The 25,168-nt window shown below is 45.0% G+C and overlaps 1 protein-coding gene across 2 annotated transcripts in view; it reads left to right on the top strand.

Annotated features, from left to right (window-relative positions):
- The window catches only part of CRACR2B (calcium release activated channel regulator 2B), a 152,883-nt gene that overhangs the window by 47,801 nt on the left and 79,914 nt on the right, over positions 1 to 25,168 (top strand). For both annotated transcript variants that reach the window (XM_069624020.1, XM_069624021.1), the window contains exon 4: positions 11,397 to 11,565. In XM_069624020.1, the coding sequence (XP_069480121.1) occupies positions 11,397 to 11,565 (169 nt within the window). The remainder of the gene's footprint in view (positions 1 to 11,396; positions 11,566 to 25,168) is intronic.

The raw sequence follows: 25,168 nt of genomic DNA, 5'->3' as shown, positions 1-25,168 counted from the left end.
TTGCTCATGTGATCAACCTTATTGTCATATGGTTCTGTGAGAAACCTGAGGATCTTCTCACTCCTACTCCCCCTGGATCCTTTGCTAAGGGGGCCAGGGAAAGGACATCGCTCTTGGAACCCGACCGTGGGGGTGGAGAAGCGAGGGAGCAACACCTTGGTAGAGGGTTGTTGGGGATTGGGGGTGGGGTGCTCACAGGCAAGATATGGTATCCACCTTCCCCTATTGACAAGCAACCTACCCCAGCATTCTTAGGCTATTGCAGACCCTTTCTCAATGCTCCCTTTCACAATCGAAGTTCAGAACACCACTGTGGTACTGAGACGAAGAAGAGGATGAAAAACCAGTCTGGTACTTAAATGAGGAAGATGGACTTTGAGTACCAAAAGTACCATAATCAAAAATGGGAGGAAAATGACCTGCACCTAGGCAAGGCTGGGCAGGATAAATACCTTCCTCAGGTGCAAATAGAGGTGAGCAAGAAAGAAGATAGAAGCCAAGGGAGCAAGTTGGTGCATGCCAAGAAACAGTACGAGGAGGGACGGGAGAGAGCAGGAGACCTGATCCGTGCAGCGGAACACGAACGCAGAGGCGAGAGGCTGTCCCAAAAGGCTGCCATAGGTCTGAAATGGAGACCTGGGCATGAAGAAGCCGTGAAGGCTGGCAGGTGCAAGAGACTGCTTGGGGGCAAAGAAAGCTACCCTTTTACCTGGTACCGACGAGCAGCGAAGGACACTCTCTCCCGACAAGGAAGACGGGGAGAAAGAAACCCAGAGAGATAACGATTGAGGAGTAAGCAGAGTACTGAGATGGAGAGCCCAACATACCAGTGAGTCCATTGTGTGTTTATGGCCTGAAGTGCTCCCTCCGCGACCGCGCATAAAAGCAAGTTGATCCGTAATTCAGGACTGCACTCGTGTGAATGAAATTGTATGGAAAAGCAATTTTGAATTTCCCACTCTGTTTGAAAATACAAAACAACACTTGCAAGCCTTACGGAGTGTGGCGACTCGTAAAACATTCAAGAATACATATAAGTTATAAGAATGCCTGGGAAGCAGATCCCTTAAGAAAAGAATGTATAAGAGGAGAAAACAAGCATTGGCTAAAGCCAATAAAGTATGAACATTGCCAAAAGACCCAGAGGGAACAAGTATTGGCAAAAGCCATATCAAATATATGAAAGTGCAACATACAACATAAGAGCACAAGTATGAAAGAAATACAATAGAAAGGTGGGGAGTGAGAAAGACCACCACAAAGTGAATTGTATGAATGAAACAGTTCGGCAACGCCAAAGACTGATTCACGTTGTGGCAAAGCCAAGAGGCTAACCAGGAAAAACCAAGAGGATGTGAAAGTCCACACAGAGCCAAGAGGCTGATAAAGAGAAACAAGTCGGGGTTGCTGGTTGCACAACCTGTGATAGGTGAACAGTGTGGTCTGACAACTGCGCCTAGACCAGGGAGTCCTAAATGGTGAAAGTCAAAGCCACTGTGAAATAAAACAAGACGGATCACTGTGAGTAAACTGTAGTGGTCGAAGTGGGCGGAAGCAGTTGCGAGCGGCGCTCATCTACATCCTTACTACATTTTTACTGTTCCTAATACTTTACAGAATGGTTTTGTTTTCAAATGAAAGTGTAGGAAGAACTTGAAACTTGCACTTTCAGTGCACTGCACTGTACGTTCCCTTAAACAGCAGGCACATGTGTTTGGTGGTTTGTATTGTGCATGGGAGGGGGCATGGTGATGGGGTATGTGGGAAATGGGGGCAGGCCTGTAGGGAACATAGTTCCACTACTTCTTTTTGCACACTGTGACCACTGGTAAACAGAGAAAGCAAATCATAAGGAGGGTCAAGTGAACCTAGTTTTGTGTTGAACTGCTGAAAGATTGAAAACCATGTATGTTTTTACATTGAAATATTGGGGAAGGGAACCCTGATATTTGATGAACTGCAAATTCTGTTTTGAGGACAGGGCCTCACGACCATTTTCGTTTGAAATGTGTTACTTTGAACTTGGGGAAGGGAACCCCGAAGATTGTGTGGAACTGTATTGCCTTGAACTGGGAAAAGGTAGTCTTGAGACTTTTGTTGAACTTTCTTGAACTTGGGGAAGGGGAGCTGAGAAGGAAGCTAAGAGCTGGACGAAGCTCAGAACTTTAGGATAATCACCATTTCTTTTATTATTGACATCCCTACGCATTGTTTAGCTTTAGTTGTGAGGGCAAGCATAGGTTTTGGACACAGACAGACTTTTAAGTTGAACTCCTTGACTCAGACTTTCTTAGTTGTGTTCAGGTGGAGAAATCCCACCTTAGTATAGGGCAAGTTAGGCCTTCTACCATAGTGACATTTACTTAAATACATCATTTTGTTTCAAACTTTGAATCTGTTGTCTGTGCCTTGCTTAAGGATGCCATCACAGCTCCCATCCTTGCTGACATGCTGCATAGTGTTTCTAAGATTTGCAAAGACTACAGCCACTCCTACACTGATTGGAATGCATTGGCCCATTTCCAGGACACACACCATCTGCCACACCCCCAATTCAAACTGGAGGCTGCCATTCACTGGAGCGCCACTCTCTATATGCTTTAACACCTTCTTGTACAATTTATTGTCACAAATGACTACACAATGGCACCTCAGAAAGGTAACACTCCGTAGGGGCGTCAGTGCCAATTCATTCACCTTCTGTGCAAGGTGCTTAGGCCATTCGAGGAGGCAACTGTGAGTCACAATGAAGCATGCGTTGGTAAAATCCTTCCTTCTAGAGGTGTGCCTGGGCAACACACACCACAGGGGCTCAGGGTGTGTGCAAGATGATGCAGCAGAGGATTAGGAATTGGAGACCCTATGTGGAAAAATTCTCTTGTGAGCTCATCCAAACATCTGTTCAATCAATGACCATGAAATGTACCATGTGTACACTTTTCTTGACCCACATTTCCAGGACCACCTGGTAGTATTATTTTCTGAATCCGCCACCTGTCACAATAACTGTCTAGTGCAAAATAGATTAGTGACCAGACTACAAAATGCTTTCAATGAAACAGAAATGAGTCTCACAACCACCTTTGTTGTAGTGTGGTTGAGTGTGTGTGTGGGTAGGGCTGTCTGTGCAGGTGGTTGCATCCTCTGGTGTGATTGCCACCTCTTCATTGCAGGTCTCTTTACTGAAGTGCTTATTATGCAAGAATATGGTCTGAGCACCTTCGCTATCATAGCAGCATATGTGCAGGGCAAATGTTGTATGTGTGCTCTGAGTGACCCACTGAAGTGCAGGCAAAAGAAAAAAAGCTGTGTTGCCCCAAGCTTGCACATGTTGTGGTTGTGACTAATCAACTTCCGGGGCACCAGTGATCCAGGGGTGAATATCGGTTTCTAAACCATCAATCAGCCCCATACCTCTAGTACACCAGACAGGATCCGATCAGATTGGAAACGCAAGCAAATTATAAACCTCCTTGTCCAATTTTGGTAATGCGGACGGAACGGCATTCTTATCTCCAAAAGGTCATGAATCGTTGGTTAGTTGCAACACAGCAAAAATACAATTATTAACCAATGATAAAAGGGACTCTCCAGACAAGGTTGTATAAAAAGTTCTTCTTTATTATTATCACAACTGACAGTTATAGCAACACTACAAAATACAACCCACCCTGTAAAGAAATGCAGAGGACAGGGATTTACTCTGGATACTGACAATTTGAGGGTCAGTATAGTAAATAATCAGTTCAAGGATACTTGGCTTCAGCACAAAGGGAGCAATGTGTCTTAAAATGTCTCTAGGGCCCTTTGGAGAAGGACCACGGGGACAGAACCACAATGTACCTTGTGCTTGTAGGTGTTCTTCGTGCTCGACAGGGCCGAGTCAGTTTCAGGTTGCTTTGCAGCTTCTGTGACAGAATTCAAGATGGGAGACAGCTGCGGGTATCAACCGGCAAACAGTTCATCGAGCGCAGCTGATTGGATGGCTGCAGGCTGGCCTGCACAGCGGCTTGGGGTCAGCAATCATCTCAGTGCTGGTTGGCGGTTCTAAAACATTGGTTGAGACATCTTGGATGTCTTTAAGCAACAGCCGCGTAACAACGGTCGGCATTGCAGCCAGTTGCAGCTCAAGGAACTCGACTGGCTTGAAAATGTCCTTGAAGGTGGATGTTGGTAGATGTTCATCGATACACTTCTCCTAGCTTCTTCACTGGGCTTGTGTCATACTTTAAGGCAAACGGCCCAAAGCTGAGGAATGTGTTGGTTATCTGCCTTTGTCCTTGGTTTTAGGTTCAGAGACTTTCTGGCACTTCCCACCTAGGAAGCTTGCTCCAGAACCTAGCAGGGCATGCTATGTGCTCTTTGGGTACCGGTTCTTGAGCTGCTGGAGGGTCTTCTGGATTCTGTATCTTCCTCTGTTCCATGAGAGGTTTTTAGGGGAGGGATCTTGCTTCCGTCTCGGAGGTCCTGGCCTTACTTCACTGGCGGAAGATGTAAGGCAGACTGTACATTCAGCCAGGGTCCAATTATTCGTTTTTCTTTCTACTCCTTGCAAAGTCTTCAGATGATCTGCCAAAAGATGTGCATGGCCCTTTATTAAAGCCAAATGAACCACAGGGATTGGCGTAGGCTAAGCCTACCTTAACCAAGTCTGAAGTCTCCTGTATGGGTGAGGTCATAACCAGAGAGTTTTTCAACACAAAATGTAAAGCGATTAAAACATGTAATACTAAGTCCCACCCATCTTCCGGTCTGTTGTGGATCAAAGGGTCCCTCTTGTTAATGGGGCTCTTTGTGGTTCCTGATTAAAGCAGCAGGTCTGCCTTGAAGCTGCGGCGAGACCAGACTTCCTGGCTCCATCAAACCACATACTTGTACCTTCTGAATGGGGTCCCTCTGCGAGGATGACTACTGTAAACATGCAGTTCCAGATATGACATTTCACTATTGATACTGAGGATGGGAGTGGCATCAGGGTGACACAGTTACATATGAAAGGTTTTTGGGGTTTCCTGTCTCCTTTGTTAGCCTCTGTAGCCAGGCCCCATGTCAGCCTGTTTAAATTACTTTCAGATTAGTAAGTGAATTGCTGCCACCAGCTACAGGGCCTGACAAAAGGACAGGGTGGATCCATGGAACCTTTGTTAGTTAATTAGGCTGGCCATGACAGGGGTAAGGTTTGCCCTTCCCCTTCTCGAGATGCATCGTCTACTCCTCCTGTCATATCCCAACTAAATATGACAGCGGGGACTGCGCCTGTAGGCTGTTTCCACCATGAGTACATGGGCCTATGCGTATGTCATGCAGTGAGCATAGGAAAATGTGTGCAGATAAGCTGCACATATTTGCCGGAGGTTGATCTACCATTATTCAATTTGATTAAACATTTTAAAAAAGCCCAGGCGAACGCACAGCCACTGTGCAGATGGTTGAATTCCTCGCAGTGGTTTGACTTCTTGGCATACCCCATCAGGCCAACAATCGGAGTGGGTTTCCAGTGCTTGGGGCCGATAGTGTCAGAAAAGAGGTCATGTTTGTCCTCCACAAGTATACCAAGACTCACTTCCTTAAAAGCAACCACTACTTTTAAGACAAACATCAAGTGAGAGAGTGTGAGGGAGAGGATACTTATCTTTAATGTGTTGGTGGGTCTACTCTTTTCAAGCTCTCAACCAGGCCTTCTGACGGGGTCCCAACATAATCCCTTTCGCTACCATTTCAACCACTCCCTTCAAGTAAACTCTGCCAGGGGGGAGAAAAAAACCAGTTGGTCACACCCCAGTAAAGTACGGTTCCCATCACATTACTGCTGAAAAAAACGTTCTTTGGACCAATTATTTTGTCTATTTCAACATCCACAAACCTTTTGTTTGAGGGTAAATAACGTAATGGGCATTGGTGGGACACGAAGCGTATGCGTTCAGCTTCTGATGAAAAAATATGGTGCCTCTGCTGGACAACCTAAAAACACTAAAACAATCTAGGAAAAGCAGCAAATGATAGCAGATTTTACTAACTCTTTCACCAGAATTTCACACAAAAAATGTTTAACTCCTTGCAACCCTACATTTTCTGAATGGCATAGCACCGCCCCTCTACACTGAATGTCTTCTTTCTTGCTTAAACAGTCTCTCCGCGTAGATATGACCCCGTTCTATCCGAGGACAATTTCTTTCTTGCAACATCAACTACATTACACTCCGCCATCAGATCCCTTTAAAATAACATCATTAAAACAATATAATCAAGACTGGAATACAATTAGCACCCGGTGTGGGTATGCCAGCCAATCAGTGTCTTAAATCCCACCCCCCATGAGCCCGCATTCCAAACTGCTGGGTGCTGCTTCCCATCGAACCAGGCTAATGAGTGCAATTACTCCCCTCGCCCTTCTCGCTGATACCCACGCTTTGCTCGGGCTGGCTCGGCCTGGCAGGCCGTTACCTCGCTAAAACACGGCCGAAAGTGGGGCGTAAACCAGGGCTCAAGTCGAGGGTACACGCGGGGGGACGGAGTCCACACAATTTTTTCAGAGGGTGGACTCAATCCCCCCAGCTAAAACGGGAAACATTGAATGTCCTATTTGAATTCATGAATTAACGCCAAGGGGATCAAACCGCAGTTGTCAGGTTTGCAGTATATAATCAGGTGAAGAATAACACACTAAAGGTGAAATGTCACATTTCAGTACTGCAAATTCCAGGGAAATCATTTGTATTGAGTTTAAAACAAGCATACCTTTTAACATTTTCAAAAACACTATTAAAAGAAAATATTCTCTCTTGGTTTTGTTTGTGTTAATTTCATGAAAGGCAAATGCCATTTGTCTTGTGCAATTTGGGTGGTAATGCAAAGCCAATTTAATGAAAGGTGCATATTTCACAATGATATGCTAATTTCTGGCCACGTCACATCCCAAAATGTTTATTAATGAATCCCCGCACTTAAATTTTTAGGACTTGACCCCTGGGCGTAATGCTACATTAAAAATACGGTAACAGGCTTAATTATAATATAATCGTCTGGAATAAAAGTATTCTTACAAATTCATAAAGGCCATAGAAACAGCGGAACAGATGTTATTGGTTTATGCCAGAGAAACACAAACACCCTTCAAGTGCTTTAAATGTGTGGTATTCTTATCTGTTAAGAAGGAAGCAGGTTTGCTTGTTGGTACACTGAAACCCCATGTGACCGTGCTGTTTCCATAGACATAAAAAAGGGACCGAAGTAAACTAAGGGCAAGCACACTCTTTTAAAGTATAGCTTGGTTATCGGTCTGCGGCCCTGGCTGTATTAGTCTAATTCACATAGAGTTCCAATGGCAACTAATAATTGAATCAATCAGGAAACATTCAAAATGCGTGATTCAAGGACACTAGTTTATATGAAAAGGGTCGACTGGACTGGTGATGGTTAACAAGTTGTTTTATTTTTCATGAATCAGTCCAGGAGTGCATCTATTAGACATGGCAACATATCAATATAGGGCCTGATGCTTCTGTGTTCTCATACTAACATACATCTCGACTGTCAACACACACACAATTCAACCGAATGTTTTCCACATGGACTGACTACAAGGACCCAAATAACCCACACATGACTCACTAACGGTTCACACCCCAGCCTTCAAAAATATTTCATGTGCTCGTTGACTGCAGCACCTTGAAAAGTGGCCACGACTCTTTGTTGTTGGTCAAGTTCTCGATTGTCGTAGGTATCTCCTGGGATGGTACACTCTTTGCTGGTTATTGGCAGTTTACTTCCCTATATGGCATTCTTTGTTAATGCAGGACGCACTTGTCTCAGCCTGATGTCAATGCACAAGGCTTTAGATCAATTTGGAAAACCTTTCCAGAAGTTTCTCTTTTGAGGCTGCTGGAAATGATGTGATTGTGTTTGATGGCTTGTTATGGAGGCATCTTCAATGCAGGGTTTTTTGTTGGCTAGGTTTTGTTATTCTTTCAGGCACTGTATTCAGCAGCGAGTTTGGTTGGACGGGCACCATACTGTGCATTCTCTTGGTTTCCCACGCAAAGAAGGATCACTCACTGGCTTGAGGTTTTCAATGTGGCGGGCCTCTCCCTGCGCATTCCCCTGTGTGTGGGTTTGTTGTAGTCAATCTTTCCCCTACTTACTGTGGGCGGTGTCTATAGTTTTCAAACTTGATCTATGTGAAGGAGATATTCACTTGTGGGTCAGTCTCATGTGGGGGGCAACCAATCACTGGGCATGCAGTCTTCACTCCTCAATCCCACTACCACATTTGATGCACACTGGCAGGCAGAGTGAAAGGCTTACACCATTTTCTGCAAGATTGCAATGCATTTTATTTGACATTAATATCCCCTGTCCACTTTGCTGCCTTTATAATTCAATTGAAATCACTTATCAGCCAAGCTGATCTAGAGAGACAGCTGTAGAAGGGCTGATATGCAGTTACCAGCTGAAATGCCAAATCTGCAGTAAATGCAGTAGGAGCACTTAACCACTATCAACTACTACACTTTATACCGGACAGAACCAGCACTTCTCAGACAGGCTACTGCACATTTGGTGGGACAGGCCAGCATTCAACAGCAGGACTGGCATATTTTTAATGGGACCGTATATTTCTATTACCCTGTGGAATAAATTAGCAACATTACAATCTCCAGGTGCAAGAAAACTCTGTGCTGGAATGCCACACCAAAGTTCCCAGACAGAGTTCACATGTTTTGTGTCTGTGCTGCGGGGGGCAGTGTGTGTCCCTTGCACACATGTGAACACATTGTGCAATAGTTTTTATTTTGACCACTAAGGTGGCTTAACCAACCTTCGGCCAAAACTAAATACGGTGATTGGCCTCATAATGAGCTGTTTCATTTCAGGAACTTGCAGCTTTTTTAGCCTTGGTGTTGCCATGTATTCTGGTACCTGTAGTCCTGGTTTTATTGTGGTAAAGAAACACTGCAAGAAGCACACTGTCTAGATTCGGCAATCCAATTCCAATGTATGGATTAGGGAGAATAATGAATTCAAATCAGTCAAAAATAGATAAAAAATTAAACAGAAACTCTTGCTCCAAGAAGCGGGGAGAAACGAAAACTCTTAGTTGGTGGACAATATCAACACGTGAAATGGTAGGTGACTGCGCTCAAGTGTGATTCATGTCTAGTCGCCCTTTTGATTATTTGTAAACAACTCATAATCTGGTTTAAATCCATTAGTCTTGCACAGTGGTGTCACAGAAAGACCAATGTATTAATACATTAGCGACCAGGAATATTGCAAATAAAGAGTTAATTGGGCGCAGAGCCAGCTGGGTTCTTGTAGAGGGAGAACAGTGCCATGAGTTATACACCTCGAAACCCAATGTCTAATCCCTGCTTCCTCACTTCATCGCAATGGGTCACATTGCGGGTGATCCAGAAAAATGCCATCCAAGCCTCCCTTAACATTAGGAAAAACGAGAGGACATCTCTGCGGCAAGAAGAGATGCCCACTGGCTCCCGATCCGTGAATGGATGATTTTCAAATCTTTATCTATTACACATATTTGCCTCACCAGCTCAGTCCCGCCTTTCTTATCACAGAAATTAACGAAAGTCCAGTCGTCCAGGCCAGCGAGATTGTCCTACGCACACCAGTCAAAGTTCAGACGAGCCAAAGGTGGGGGCACACGTTTCCCTACTGTGGCAGTGATCCAATGGAACGCACTGAGAGCGGAGCAATCTTACTTGTCCTTCCAAAGAGCCCTAAACATCTGGCTGTTCGTTAAAGGCCTCCAGGGCCCCCACTATTGTATGGACCCCATTTTGACATTTGCTTGTGTGTAACTGGTTTGTAACATCACCTTGATTCCCCAGAGTTCTCTGCGATTTATAAAAGGAACAAAATAATATATATATATATATATATATATATATGAGACAGACGGTTGCATTAAAAACAGATTTTTTCAATACCACCTTTGATTACCGCCTGCCTGATTAGGGCACAGATGGATGTACTTAATTTGGTATTTCTTTAGCTACCCAATGATGATGCATATAACCTCAAAAATTTGTCAATTTGTATCTCAACTCAAATGTGGTGGTACCAAAGTAAAATGCCCCAACATACTTGTTTTCACTTGTGAAAGGGATGTGCTCAAAAATGAGGAAACGCCTAGGAAAGGCTCTATATCTCTACGGGAATACAGGAACCTCACACTTCTGTAATATTTTGGCCACCTAAAGGCTTTTCCAACTTTCAGACAAAAGTAAAATGTCTGGCTTCCCAGAGCAGAAACACAAATGGCCCTCATTAAATGTTAGCCGGTCCGGATTTAACTGTGCCGGTAAAACCGTACCGGCACCATTTTCCGGACCGGCTAGCTACAGGTTTTGTGGCCGCGTGGTGTTACACTCACCAGGTCTGACCTGGCAGGCATAACGCCACCGGCCGCAGACGGACGTGGAAACACTGGCACCATTACCACATGGTGCCGGTGTTTCCACAGCCCCCATTCCCGTGGAGTCCAAGTGGACTCCAAGGGAATGGGGAGTAACGGAATGCCGGCTCTGGAATTACCGGACCACCGGGGCTGTAATTCGGGCAAGTCCAGAGCCGGTAAATCCCCACAAGTCCGGCGGCAGCTTACCTGTTTTACCGCCACGGCTACCGCTGGACTCGTAATGAGGCCCAATGTATTTGGTTGGTTAAGTTAGATAAACTTTAGATATCCAAATAATAAGGTTCTGTGAATGACATCACATCTGAGACCACAAATGTATGATATCATCAATAACCTCACTATTGACAAAAATGATTTGTAAACGTGCATAATACTGAACATTATGAGTACGTTATGTCTCAGAATGTCTCCAAAGACCTGTCGAGCCAGAGCCATTTAGATGTGAACTCCTACCTTTTACATAGGACCTCATCATCATCACGAGTTGGGTGGTAACCCCAGCGGTATTATCACCAGGGCTATTAGGGTTACTGCCAACCCCCCTGTCCCCCTGCTATTAGCACCGGATCACAGGTTTGGCGGGACGGTAAGTCCCATTCCCCATTGGGCCCATTTGAGAATTCCCCATTACCTATTGGGCCCAATGTGGAATGTTCAGCGCTATTACTGCCGGCGGTATTACTGCCAGCGGTAATATTACAGAAAATCAGCAAAATCACAGCGGATTTGCCCCGAGCTCAGAGCTGGGGGCAACTCCTCCAAGCATGTGATTGGGCGGACCCTTAAATGCGGCGGTAATAGCGTTACCATTTAAGGGTTATTGCCAAACTCGTGATGAGGCAGACGTGTCTCTCTAGGAGCATAGACAGTGTTGTCCAAATGTTCATAGAGGCCTATTTTTTTCCCTCATTGATCTCTACTTCTGTCTTTCTTTTCCCTCCATCCCAACTAACAGGAAAACTCTTTGGGATTGATCTGCTCCCTGTGGACAACAGCATGGAGGACTCCAGACAGGAGGAGACCTTTGAGTCGGGCTGGTCGGATGACATGGATGATACCGAAAGTGAGGAGAAGCGCTTCTGTTCCATGATGGAACAACTCGGGGCAGCCCAAATCTTTGAAGGGTGAGCCTTGTCTTTCTTTAACAATGATCCATTCTCAAAAGGTGACACATTTGATTGATACCTGACACCTCACCTCCAGAGATCCTGGGTCGCTTCATTTAGCATTTGCCTTTTTTCTTTTTGACTTTTTCTAGAAAAGCTTGATATCACCTCTGATTATGACTTTATATGTTGCCCATGTCATTGGCATTTGTTATTATTTGCAGGCAACCAGTGTCTCTCCCAGAAACACCTACAAGGCAATGCACAGCCACCAGGGCAACCCTGAATCAGGTGGCTACATCGGAGTGGGGACAGTCAGCAACTGACCGGCGGATGACGGGGTGTAAATGTTACAAATGGCAGGGTCATAACGAACAATAGACACGGTCACCAGAGGCGACTGGCTGTGAATACGTTTAGGCTGCACCACGGAGTTGGGATCAGTGAGGTTAGGGAAGAGGAGTAAGGTGGGAGTAGTTAGAAGGTAGTCCTTCTTGACTCAGGAGGCAAAATAGTTTAAGTGCAGATTAGCATGTGTGCATATTGGCAGCATTTTTCATATAGGTCGGAGGGGAGTTCCAGTGCAGGGAGGAGGAGTGGAAGTGAGAGGAGGCGCGGGTGGTCAGTGGGCAGAGGTTGGAAAGTGAGCTACAGCGCAGGGTGTATGGTCGATGTGTGCTTTGGTTAAGATTTGAGTGCTGAAGAATCTTCAGACTTGATGGGATCAGCATTGTCGGTCTTTCTGGCATATCACTCGCCCTGTAAGAGGATTCAATCCAGCACTACAGCTAAGTCAATGCTGTGATGCTGAATGGAAACCCTTATTGATATATCTTTATGTCCAGTTCATGAGTTCTGGACGACTACCCCTATATAACACCCCTCTCTTGGAATCCCCCTGACCCCACTGAGCCAAGAAGTAGTTCTGTTTTGCAAGTTTAAAAGGTTTATTTGAGAATGTAAACAATATATATATATATCACACTTTTATAATGAATTAATAAGCGAATATCACACTTAATCTGAGCAGTAATCAATAATGGATAGTCTGGCACTAGCACACTTGTGAATAGGAACAGAAGAATAAGGTGGTAGAGAATGCTTTATATAAGTTCAGATGGATGCAATGTTGAATGAAAGGCAGTACAGAAAATACTCAATATGATTTGAACAAAAAATGTAATCACTTTTCTCTGGCAATCCACTCCCCCCCCCCTTATACAATGTAAGGAAATGAAGAGTAGCACACAGTTCTCAGACATGCAATCAAATGTAATTCAGTTCACCCCAGCAAGCTTAGACTACGGATAGAAGTTGAAACACAGGCAAAATGCTTTGAATATGGTGACAATGCAGCGAGAATATGCTGAAAATACTTTTAATTCCCTTCAGGAGGTTCAGGGTGAGTGGTATCTAGTTAATATGAGTTCAGGCTCACTCTAGCAATGATTCAGGGATGGTTCTTAAGAGGCAAACGAAATTTAACAGTTCAGGCAAAAGCAGCTATCTTTTTCCAAGTAAAGAAATCAGGCCAAATCGCAAATCGCAGCAAAATTCGCGAGTGCGAGAATCGTGATTACGGCAAAAGTATCAGGAGTAGCAAGTCGGTTGTTGGAAAGCTGAGATTCTAAGCTTTCAGAGGAAAGTTAAACCAAGTTCCTAGCACAAACGGTTCCAGAGATACGGACGATTAAATAAAGGTAGTTTTTCGGATTTGAAATTTTAAAAGTTCAAAGCGACAGGTTACAGCTTGCAGCTAGAAAATGACAGGTGACAGCTTTGCAAATGACAGGTGACAGTTAGGAGGCAGTTCTGGGTAGATTTAAAATAGATTGAATTATATTATTTTAACTAAGAGATTGGTTCTGCACAGTTCTGCTAGGTACTCACAATATATTTTGAAATAGGCCTCCCCACGGATCTGGTCAGGTTTTGTACTGGACTCCGGTTCTGGTCTCGGCACTTCAGTGATCTGGGTCAGCTCTCTGGTTCTGCTAACAGTGGTCTGGGTCACTCTGGATCTCTGGCCTCTGGTTCTGGATACTGCTCTGCTTTCTCTGGGTACAGCACTGCTTCTGGATCTTTCTGCACAGCTTTCTCTGGACCCAGCGCTGATCTGCACGGCTCCTGGATGCTGCTACGGCTGTTAGGTTTGCTAGATGCTGAGGCCTACTGAGAAGAGTTCTCAGTTTGTGGGTTTAGGCCCTTGCCTTGAGTTCTGAATCAAGTTCTTTGGAGTTTTAAAGTCTAAGTGTTGAATCTGGTATCTTCTGGATGTTGTATGGTCCGGCAGCATGCTCCGCAACAAATGGAATTGAATCTCCTCTCTAGCTTCCAGTGGCTCTTTTTATGTCTTTTGAAAGTGGGTGTGTGTGCAGCATCACTAGCCAGCCCCTCTTTCAACTGCCCATTGGTCAAGCTTTCCGCACTGCTTTGATTGGGGGAAGGAAATGTGTGTCATGGTGATGCTGTAGGTTTTATGGGTCAGAGGATCCTCCCCTGGTCAGTTTGCCCACAAATCTATATTTGACCTAAAGACATATTTCATAGATACACAGTGGTTTGAAATTACATGCACCCATCACGTATCACATGAGGTATACTCTGTTCAAACTCTGATGTTTCTAAGAGCTTGCATTCAGAAACGGCAACATTTTGCGTTTTTTAACTGGTTTTGCAATATTGGTTTTTCATTAAAAATTATACACATATACACGGCCTGTCCATACATACTCCAGTAAATCCCCATGTCTCTAGCTTAAACACAGAGTCTGTAGTATACATAAATAGCAGGGTTTTGCCCCAGAACATCACACAAATTCCCAACGCGTCTTAAAACGTGCACAGAAAAATCACAAGAATTATGGTATAATTTAAATAATTTTGACAAGTCCGCACCACGAGTTATACATCTTTCTTAAAATCATATTCTGGCCAACAGGGGTGTGTCTTCCCAGGTCACATGGTGGAGAAACCAGTTTATCCAGTTTCTGCCAAGCTCAGAGACCCTGCCCCTCCCAGCTTCTGCCAAGAGGAAGCTATTTTACGATTCCCCCAATAAACCATCTGCCTGGGCCCTGGAAGGCCCATTGTTCAAGAGGAAGCCATTTATGGCCTCCCCCAATAAACCGTCTGCCTGGGTCCTTTGTTTAGTCTCTAGCAGTCCCTTGGTAATTCAATCAGAGAGGGGTAACCTCCCCTCAGAATGCAGCCAGGCCTGAGAACTGCTGTGGATCCAGTTTCACTCCAATTGGGGGGAAGTTGTCCAGCAGAATCCAGTTCCTTAAGCCAGGCCCCAGCTAATGTCACTTTTAGTTACCCAGTTTTCTGCATTCAAATAAAACTAACAATGTTTACATATGCAGCTAGAATGCTGATTCTAAGTTCAAAACTATGACATTTTAACAGTGACAAACTATGTGGCAGTCACAAGTCTGTCCCTCAGTTTATTTACACATTTCGATTTTTGGTAATTTTAAATCCAGTATCAGTTTAAGCCGCTGCAGACCTGCAGAGCTCAGCCAGTCTTGTTATAAACCTTCAAGTCACTTCAGAATATAACTTTACATTGTATCCACCTCTCAGTAAGTCTTTCCTTGGCCTGCTTTGGGTTCATTTATTCAGTTTTACACAAAAGTCTGGTGGTTTTAAAACGCTGGCTTTCTGATAGTGGTGAGTACTGGTAATGCAACCATTTTTGGGATTTAAGAAAATGAATTCCGAACAGTTCTAGGTTGCTTTTGGCAATCAGCATTGCCATTCTCAATGGTTTCAGGCTACTGTGTGGGTAGTCCAATGGTGGTTTTAGGCAGTGCCCTTCTGTGCCCATAACATCGGCAAAAATGGGTGGCAGCCTATTCTTCATGCATTTCCCTGGGCATTTTCTGGGAAGCTCTGGCCATCATGATGATTTTAATGCCAGTAATGCACAGTTTTTTTTTTTTTTTTTGGTAGGGCTCGGATGCATGGGTAAAAACATCCCACAGCCCACCGTGTCCTGTCTCTGCAACCTTGTGATTGAAAGTTTTCTGTAAAACACGGTGTATGTCTTGTTCCCAGTAAGGCCTCCTTTAAGGACCTTTCCCTTCCGATTGTTGGTCTGCCAAATCTTGGCCAAAGCTGCCTTTGTTCTTTTTGCCTTCTTTCAGCTAAGGACTGGGACTAAGGGCTCCATGATTTATGTGGCAACATTCTTTGTTGCATCTCCTCCCCACCCCCGGCTGTGGAGCAGCATGCACAGGGGATCACCCAAGCCACGATGTCACATTTCTCAAGAGGCACAGGTGTGTAGGACTGTGTCTCATGGAGTTCACGAGGAATCAACTTGTGGAACAGCAGAATCTCTGGGGATCTTCCCTGCCCAAACTGGAGGCTTTTCCCGCATTGCCCTGTAAGCACAATAACATACACATCCAGGTTTATGGTTAATTAACTTACCCCAGAAGCATTATATGAGCGACCCTGCATGACAGTAGAAGCAGCCATCTTTAGGACAAGTCAAAACGAATCTAGTACAATTCTCAGTATAATGAATTAGCGCTGCCTCCATTATTTCACATGGAACAGTTTTTCCATGAGGCAACAAGAATCCACTATGCCTTCCTGCCTGCGTGCCATGCAACTTCCTGTGAACAGTTCATCAGGCATTCCTAGCTGTACAGCCAATTGATAATCCAAGATCTTTCTCTCATGCAATTCTCTTTAAATGTAGTGGTCCATATCCTGTTTCCAGAACTATGGCTCTGGGATTACCTAAAACCTTACCCTGTGTGTTTCATTTGCCAAGTCAATTATTGATGAGCACTTCACTCCTCTCAAGACAGCTGGCCAACATTGCCACCATATCTCTTTCTGTGGTAAGACCACCTCAGTGGATGGTGGTGTGGCAGCCCTTCCTTCCTCACCTTTTCCAATCTCTTCTCTTTACTGCTCCCCCAGTCATCTTGCTACACTAATGAGGGGGCTGCTAAAACAATGAAGCAAACATGTGCTCTGCTGAAGCGGAGAGGTACTTTGCAGATCTGTGAGTCTGGAGGCTTGTACCTCAGGGTAGGCCATTTTGGATGAAAAGGGCTGCTGTTACTTCATTGATTTGAGATTTAGGCAATAAACTAGTCCCTATGGCCTATGTAGGGGGATATGGGGCAAAGTGGGAATATTTGCGATTGCACTTAAGTACTCAATAATTATAATTTGTAATAATAAGTACTCAATAGTACACCCATTCAATAATTGTGCTTCCTTCTTCAAATACGTGTATTTAACAATGTTCTTGTTCAGAAACGCCCTGCTTTGCCCCACATCCTTCTACATGTGCCATAAGAGCTAGTTTATTGTCTATCCTTTTAGAGAATTGTCCCCCCACCTCAACCTGTTTTTCTCTCCTGTAACCCCCCCCCCACCACTATTATAGTCTCTTCTGTCTTGTCAGGAACCATAATGTGACCTTCGGGCCCAGCTGTGATTGTCCCCTGACCATCCCCTCCCTTCTATCACTCTCTTCCTTTGCCTTTCTCCTCTTCCGCAGTAGAGATCCGAACACAGCCTTCAAGCTAAAATGTGACCATCCATGACCCTCTTCTCACTTCTCACTTTGCTCTCTTCCATGGCCTTTGTGTTAGGACCCAGAATACAGCCTTCAAGCTTATCCTTGATCATTCTTGGCCCTCCTCTACTTCTCTGCCCGCTCATTTCCCACACCCTTGCCCCCTTCCCCATTCAGCATCCAGAGGGTACCCTTTGAGCTTAGCTCCGAGTGACTCTGACCCTCCATTCTCTGTCCACTTTCTCACTCACTTTCCCCCTATTCCTGGGTCACGCTCGAGAATATGACTTCCTTGTCCTTTGGTCCCACCCCGTCCACACACTTTCTGCTGATATGTGGTATTTAAACTGTAAATGGTAAATTGTAGTGCTGTTCAAAGTACCACTGTTATTGGTTTTCAAAACTCTGGCTCTTTCATACCTCCCGGTCACTGTTTGCAGGAAGCACTCTGTGGCCTAAACGTTCTTTTCCCAATTCTTCTTAGTAATCGCCTCCCAACACGAGGGCTATTATTTCTTGCACGGCCACCATTATTGGGCCTTTCGTTAGTTTTACCTTTAGCTCAATGGATCAGGGAGAAGCAATACACTCCAGAAAGAGAGATCGGGGCCTGCTCATTCCAAGTGCAGTTCATGTTGTCATTATGCATGTATCTATGGATGGGATTTACACAGTGCTGTACATGGGGATGCATGCCTGGTTGGGGGGTAAACGAGCAATGTGGAATGCATTAGCGGAGTATGGAAGTGAAGCTCCAGGTGGGTAGAAGTGGGGATGAGTGGAGCTATCAGTGAGTGGTGAGATGTTATTTGAAGTGTGGTATCTTCCACGTGTGTAAGATCGAGGGAGCTCTTATCTGCACTGGTACCTTGGGGCGCCTAACCAGGAAATACTCGTTTCTTCGCTTGTTTCCTTTTTACAGTTCTTTGTTTAATTTCTCTCGCCATGTCACAGTTTCTGGTGGTGTGTTGGCCTGTAGAGAAGGTGAGTTTCTCAGCCATGTAGAGTGGGGGTTTCGTCTCCCATTCTATCACAACTGCACCCTGAGGCGTCTCCATTCCTCCTTCACGCACCCTGACACGCAGGCAGACCTGTCTGCAGGACAGTGTACCTGTGCAGAGAGAAGTTGTGGTGTAGGGGCTGAATTGTTCACCATTGAGTCTGTGTTTCTAATCCCTGCTTCTCTTCTTGACCAATTGTGAGAGTTAGGCAAATCGCTTAAGTTCTCTGTTCATAATTTCCAATAAATGCCCAAATTAGGAGTGGTCCGAAAGATGCTGGACATTTACTGTGCGTGATCTCCTGGTGGCCGGAGACGGTCGTCGGGAGCGAGGAGTCTTTTGTGCTGGGAAAGCTGAAGAAGCCTGCAGGGCGGATTGCTTCGTGGGTCATTGCTGTGCCAAGTACGGGGACTTCAAAGGCGATAGACTGTGGTGGGCCAACCTGTTCTCGTTGTTGGAGTTGGCATTGTCGAAGCGTCAGTTGCGCATTTCACAGGTCGCTGCTGGCTTACCGACTCTGTGGGGCGACTTTGCACACACCCAGGCGCTTTCTTTTACTTTCAAACCGCAAACGAGCCGTGTCCTTTATGCGACGCCTCCTCCCACTCACACATTCCGTGGCCCTGCACACGCACACACAGCACATACTTTCGCTGTCCTTGAAAGCAGCATTACTCGCTCGCGGGGCTTCGTTCTGATCGACCGTTAGCTTTCATAAGTTATAATAGTGTTTTCAAAGATCATACTCAAATTATGTTCAGGGGGAAAAACGAAGGTTAATTGGCACACTATCTCTTCTGAGTTTTTTTACAAGATATTTTGAAGGTTGAATTAGCACAAATGTCGGATTGGGCGGGCTGTGACACCAACAAAGATGGTTCGAACGTGAGTTACAGAGAAAATGTGGGTGACTGCAAATTATACAGAACATTAGGGTGACCAGATAAAAAAAAAAAAAAACGGGACAGGCCATAGACATAGAGGTAGGACTAAAGTAAACATAAATAACACTGGTTCTACTTTTATGTCACTGGCCTTTTGCAGGAGGTGGGAGGGGTTGTTTCCTCACAGGCGCACTCCTCTCATTGGAGGAGAGCGGCCTGGGAGGGGAAAGCGGGGGAAATAGGGGCATGCAAAGCATTCACGCCCCCATTCATCGACAAGAAGATTCGAGCCAAGCCCCGATTTCGGGATTTTGAAATCGGATCCAGTCAAAAACCGGGATCGTAGCCACCCACCCTTTCAATCCCAGGACTGGGTTTATAAAATTAAAAAACTCTCCGGACCCCTGGATGGAGGGAGATTTTTCCGGGACTGTCCTGGCAAAACCGAGACATCTGGTCACCATACAGAATATGTAAAAGAGAACCAACATATGTGCAATAAAGTCAAAGATTATGTCTCGGGTTCATTTTACGGCACAAGGCCCTGCATGATAGATAGAAAATAGCTGGGAGAGGGGGAGGGGGAAATCACTGCCAAGGGAAAGGAATTTACTTCAGAAAAAAAGACCTGTGGTGCATTTGGGTTTGCAGCCCAACATGGAGAACACGACGTTCTCACACGCCGCCACCACATGCCACACTCCTCTTGTTAACTCACAACAAATTAAAGAAATTCGAAATGTAGACCTTTAAAAATGTACTAAGTACAATTTTGAAACCTAAAAGTTGCTGTTTCAAGAGTGCCTGGTATAACACAGTGACGGCTCGTTGACCTTGGCCTGCGCTTACTGAATTCCAGATACCCACGGGTCAGTATGTAATTTTGCCTAATTTTAACCTACACGTTTGAAATTAATTTGCTGGACATTACACAAGATGTTATAATGTTTGATTTGCCACAAATGTATCATTTGCCAGGCTCCCGCGCCGTTGCAAAAGGCTCTTGGCGGGTGCCGCCATTATCGTGGACGCCCAATTGGCCCGGGTCAGGAGAAGAGGGGGGGATCCTGAACGCACCACCCACGGTTGGTTGGGGTGGGGGCCAGAAGCGTCATCAGGTGGCGACGCTAGGTTGAGCCTTTTAGGGGAAAACGGGGCTCTGGGAAGTAGTGGGGAATCTACGGTAGGTATGGAATGGGGAATGGAACCTGGGAAAGAGGGACGGAAAGCATCTGTGATAGGAGGGAATTGGGGAACGGAAGGGATCAGCATAGGAAAAGAATTGGGAACAGAAAGGATGCAGATATTGGAATGTAGTGGGAAGTGGGGCTATGAGGAGCAGGAATTGGGAAGAATTGGGAAGGACTGGTCGGAACTGGAAAGGGGATGAAGATGATGAAGGTGCTGGGAAACGGAAGCCTGGGAGACGGTAGCAAATGGGGTTTGAACCCGGTAGGGGAAAGAATTGGGTAAAAGACAAGGAGCTGGGAAGTGAGAGTTTTGCGGAGGTTGGACCAGAGTCGAAAGCAGGGGGGTTGGGGAGAAGAGGGAGATAGACCGGGTCAGGGGATAGTAGTTAGAGGCCTCTCCCAAGTGGGATGGTAGGAAGGACTAGGGGAAGGGTCAGAAGGGGTGAAAAGACAGAATTGGAGAAGCAGCCGGGGGGAGGGTAAACGTTGAAAAATGGACAGCACTGGGGTTTAAGGAAGGGGAAGGAAAGTGAAAAGTAAAGGGTAAAAAGTAAAGTGAAAAAAGTAAAGTGAAAAATGGCCAAGAGTAGAGAGGGGCGGCTAGGGAGGGAGGTGGCCCCCAACATGGTCCTCAAGGACCGTGGGGGTGGGGGGGTGAGGATGCCATGCTCAACCAGAATCGTGAGGCGTGACGGAGAAACACAACACCTATAAGATAACTCCTGGCTTTATGTATGTTCAATAAAGCTTGGTGCACTCAGCCAACTGGTCCAGCCTCTTTATTTAGGGGGGGACGGTGGGTTTGTAAGGGGAAGGAGGGGCACTGGATCGATGGAGTGTGGACAAGAGGGCGTGGACGACTGTTGAGTATGTGTGGACAGGCCCCTGATGTGGGCTGGCGGCGCTATGCGGGTTGGACGCAAACAACGAGGCAAAGGTCTTTGCACCACTTTAAAGATACATTTACCAAACAATTTTGCGACTGGCTTTTGTTATCGCTGAGCCTAGCACAAAGGGTATGAAAAAAGTGTATCTGTTTGGAATGCAGTACAAAACACAGAGACGAAAACCATAGGCTCGTATTCTGTTTTTGCCATGTCGCACTAGATCATGATCTAGGGGTCTGCAACCTTTGGATCTCCAGATGTTTTGTACTAAAACTCCCATCATCTGGCTACTGACTATGATCAGCATAGTCAGTAGCCAGATAGCATGGCAATTGGAGTGAGAAACATGTGGAGAGCCAAAGGTTGCAGACCACAGCACTAGATGCTGATGCTGCTGCTCCAAGGCGACCACTACTGTTTGTCTTGACCTGTTTCATTCTTCTGCATGTGGACAGCATGTCTAGGAAAGGGAGCTATTTTTCTGAGCTGCAGTTTAGGCACACAGATCTATAAGCAACCAGTGTGTTGGGATTCTGCAGCTGCCCTTGCCAGTGGATGATGTATTGACTTTCTAGCCCATGCGCTAGTTAGATGTTCTCATACCCTGGCAGTGTTTCTGTATAGTACTTTGAGGTGGCTTTTGTATTCACTGCATGCCTGGTACTGCAGGGAGCTTGTGTCACATTTACCCATATGGAACTGCAAGATGGTGGAGTAGAGTTGTTTGGATTGCTTTTTTCTTTCCAAATCAAATCCAGCTGAGTGGAAGAGGGTGGGGTATCATTTTGATGCATGCAGAGGGGGAGCATTTTGTACTGTTGGTAAATTATGGACCATGAAGTTTTAGTCTATTTCAAGAAAAGTACTTGGGGGGGGGGGGGGGGGGGATTGCATAAAGTACTCTTCTAAAGCCCAGAGCCACACCCTGCATGGAATCGACATGCTTCTTTGTATGACCTTGTCAAAACCAGGCGGAGTCCATAGAAATTCATGGAAAGCACTCTACGGTGCACAGACACAGTATACAGCATTTTCAATGTTTTATGCCATTTTGTGTAAAACAGCATGGAAACTCATCTCCACCCAATGCAGGATTTACATGGAATCAGAAAAACAATCAAAATAGCATGGAGAGGACTGCATACAAGCACATTTTCACTTTGCAGGCTATACGATTCTGCACGCTCATGAGCACAGTTAGAAATGCAGGAATGACCGAGACACAACTAAATGCAATGCCCAGGAAAAAGGGAACACATATAAGCCAACGAAAGGTGATCTGGAGTACCCCTCACAAATGTAAGCACTTGCAAAGACTAGTGAACACACTCCCTGAATCCGTTTGAAATCCTTGGTGGTAGAAAGGTCTTGTAGATCAATATATTCCTTACATTGAATATATTCCTGCTCATGATGTGTCTTTACAGTTGTGCATTTAAATATGTATGCATTTCCAATGCTGAATTTACATCTGTGCATTTACATTGGTTTTGCTCATTTTCAGGGAACGAACAAAAGAGATTTTAAAAAGAGTAAGTGCTATAGAACAAATACAGAGGTAAAGGTGTATGGTCCTCGAGCCCTTACTCTTTAATTTATAAACTAGTCCTCTCTCCTCTATTGTTTAGTTATTTGCCTTACAGTCTGACCTCTGTTTGGATGACCTCAGACCGTCTTATCGTTTTCTTCCTTTTCAGATTCACACTTTTATGTTTCCTGCTGTCTCTCAGCTGTCAAGGTTTGGATGCTCTCTCACACTCTTCTTCCCAATCCCGAGACTCTCTTTTTCCTGCCCCTTCCCCTCATGGTTACAGCCCTCGTTCATGTATTTCCTTTTATACCACGTCTCCCTCCCAGTTTTCTGCATGTGACTTAGGTCGTGTCTTTGATTCTTTTCGTTCCTTTTCCCAACATATTTCTACTCTTGCTGGGTCCTGGCGCTGCCAACTCTTAAACATTTTAAGAATACGATCATTTCTTACCTTTTCGGCTGCTTAACCCCTTATTCTCACCATGATGTTTTCTCACCTCATTTACTGTTCGTCTCTCCTTGCAGGGCTCCCTGCTTATGCTTTTGCTCCCCTCCAGTCTATGTTCAATACTGCTGTTTGCCTGCTTTGTATGGTCTCTTCCCGCTTTCCATTGTCCCGTCCATAGCCGCACTTCACTGGCTTCTATTTTCTGCTCATCTTCAGTTTCCCGCGCTGTGCATCACTTTTACGTGTATCCCTGGACTTGCACCTCCTTGTCTTTGTTCTCTAGTTTCAGTCTTGGTACGCAGTACTCCAGGTTAGATTTTGAATTGGGGGGATTTTATTCCCTTTTCTAATTTGGGGGTTACTTGAATTATTAGGGAGTAAAAAAAACTATGTCTTAACTGTTAAACTGAAATATTTTTTGCAGCTAGCTATTCATGCACATTAAAAGATACACTTTTACATCTTAAGATCAGGCATTAAAATAGTAGAGTTTCTTCCTGTTGCATTACATGGACTCTTGGTCCAAACATATCCATGGAGCTTTGTGGATGAAAGCAGGGAGGCCGGCACCATAGGTGTCTGTTTCGACTTTTTCATTGGACATATTTTTACACCCCATTTTTATTTTTTGGGAGTAGTGACAAGTCACAGGAATTCATCCCTTCCCCCCAAGGAGGAGCCCCTCTATGAGACTAGGGAAGTGAGTCAGCTCCACAATACCCTCCATAGGGGTAGAGGCAGGCAGGACCTCACCGGGAGACACTTCCCCTTTGGGGACAAGGACTCCCGTTCTCAGGATGAACTGCCTAGAGGATCCCTCAAAATAACACTGGTATATCTCTCTGATGACAAACTTCTGAAGAATAAGTTAAAATGTGTTACTGCCAACCTGACAGAAACAATATCCTTTTACAATCCCAAGCTACTGGGACGAAGAAGATGCCCTCTAGAGGCATAGAGAACCAAGTAGAGAAAGAGAAGAAGAAATGGCTTCTCACACAGGGGAAGCTCTCCAGCTATGTCACCCAGAGAGGTGAGGAGCATGGCAAAGTAAAAATATAGCCTTTGAGATTCAAAAGGTGAAGTATGATGAATATGAACAGCTGAGGCGAGACATGCAGCGTTCTGCAGTCGTGTAGAGTCTCAAGCTGTCGGAAGTGCTACAGTCGGTAGCAAGAACTGAGACAAGAAAGGACACTGATGCGCAGCCTCCCAAAGAGACGAGAGAGAGACACACAGAGCGGTGATGTGAGCACAGGATCTACATGGTTGACCGGAGGTCCAAACAACAGCACCAAGACCATTTATCCACGACAGGCTCGGGAAGAGTGCAAACCCGAGATAACTGACCACAAACCCGAAAGAAGCGAGAAGAGTGAAACTGGCAGACACACACCAACGAGGACGAGAAGGAATCCAGTTCGGTACCCGTGAAGAACCCAGTGACATTAATCCTCACCATGGTAGGTAAAGGAGATAACGGGAGACCTGGGGAAGGGAATGTAAATCATTACTTCATTGCTCTTACTCGTCATAGTTACTAGAGTAATAAGATAACAAGAGTGAATGAAGATCATTACTCAACTGCTCCTACTAGTCATAGTTACGAGAGTAATAAAATAACAATTGTGAATAACGATCATCACAGGAATGCTTCTACTCATCACAGTTAGGAGAATAACAAGATAAGAAAAGTGAATGACGATCATTACTGGAAAGCTCCTACTCATCATAGTCACAAAAGTAAAGTATATAATAGAAGTAAATTAGAATAGTTATTTGAATGCTCTTGCTTGTCCCAGTCAAGAGAAAGAAAGAATATCAAGAGACATTGAGAGTCCGTTTTGTGAAGCTCCTACTCGTCGCAGTCCGGTGGGAAAAAATGTACCAGAGAGTACAAATGCAAATCCAGAAATTATACCATAGTCGGCCTTAAAAGAGGAAACTAATAATGAACCATACTTTGTAAAAGTAACACAGAAAGTTGCGAATACACGAATTGAGAAAGATGAACTCTTAAGAAATAACCTTGGAGGGAAAAGTAAATCTTGGTAAAGCAGCCAAGTAAATGAACGAGGGATCAACCATTATAAGGGAAATCAAGAGAAGAAACCTAAAGTCAAGACTTCACTAAA

This window comes from Ambystoma mexicanum, chromosome 11, assembly GCF_040938575.1.
Source record: "Ambystoma mexicanum isolate Mex_15411 chromosome 11, UKY_AmexF1_1, whole genome shotgun sequence".
Classification (NCBI taxonomy): domain Eukaryota; kingdom Metazoa; phylum Chordata; class Amphibia; order Caudata; family Ambystomatidae; genus Ambystoma; species Ambystoma mexicanum.
The sequence above is the reverse complement of the archived record's forward strand: the minus strand, read 5'-3'. Positions and strand labels throughout refer to the sequence as shown.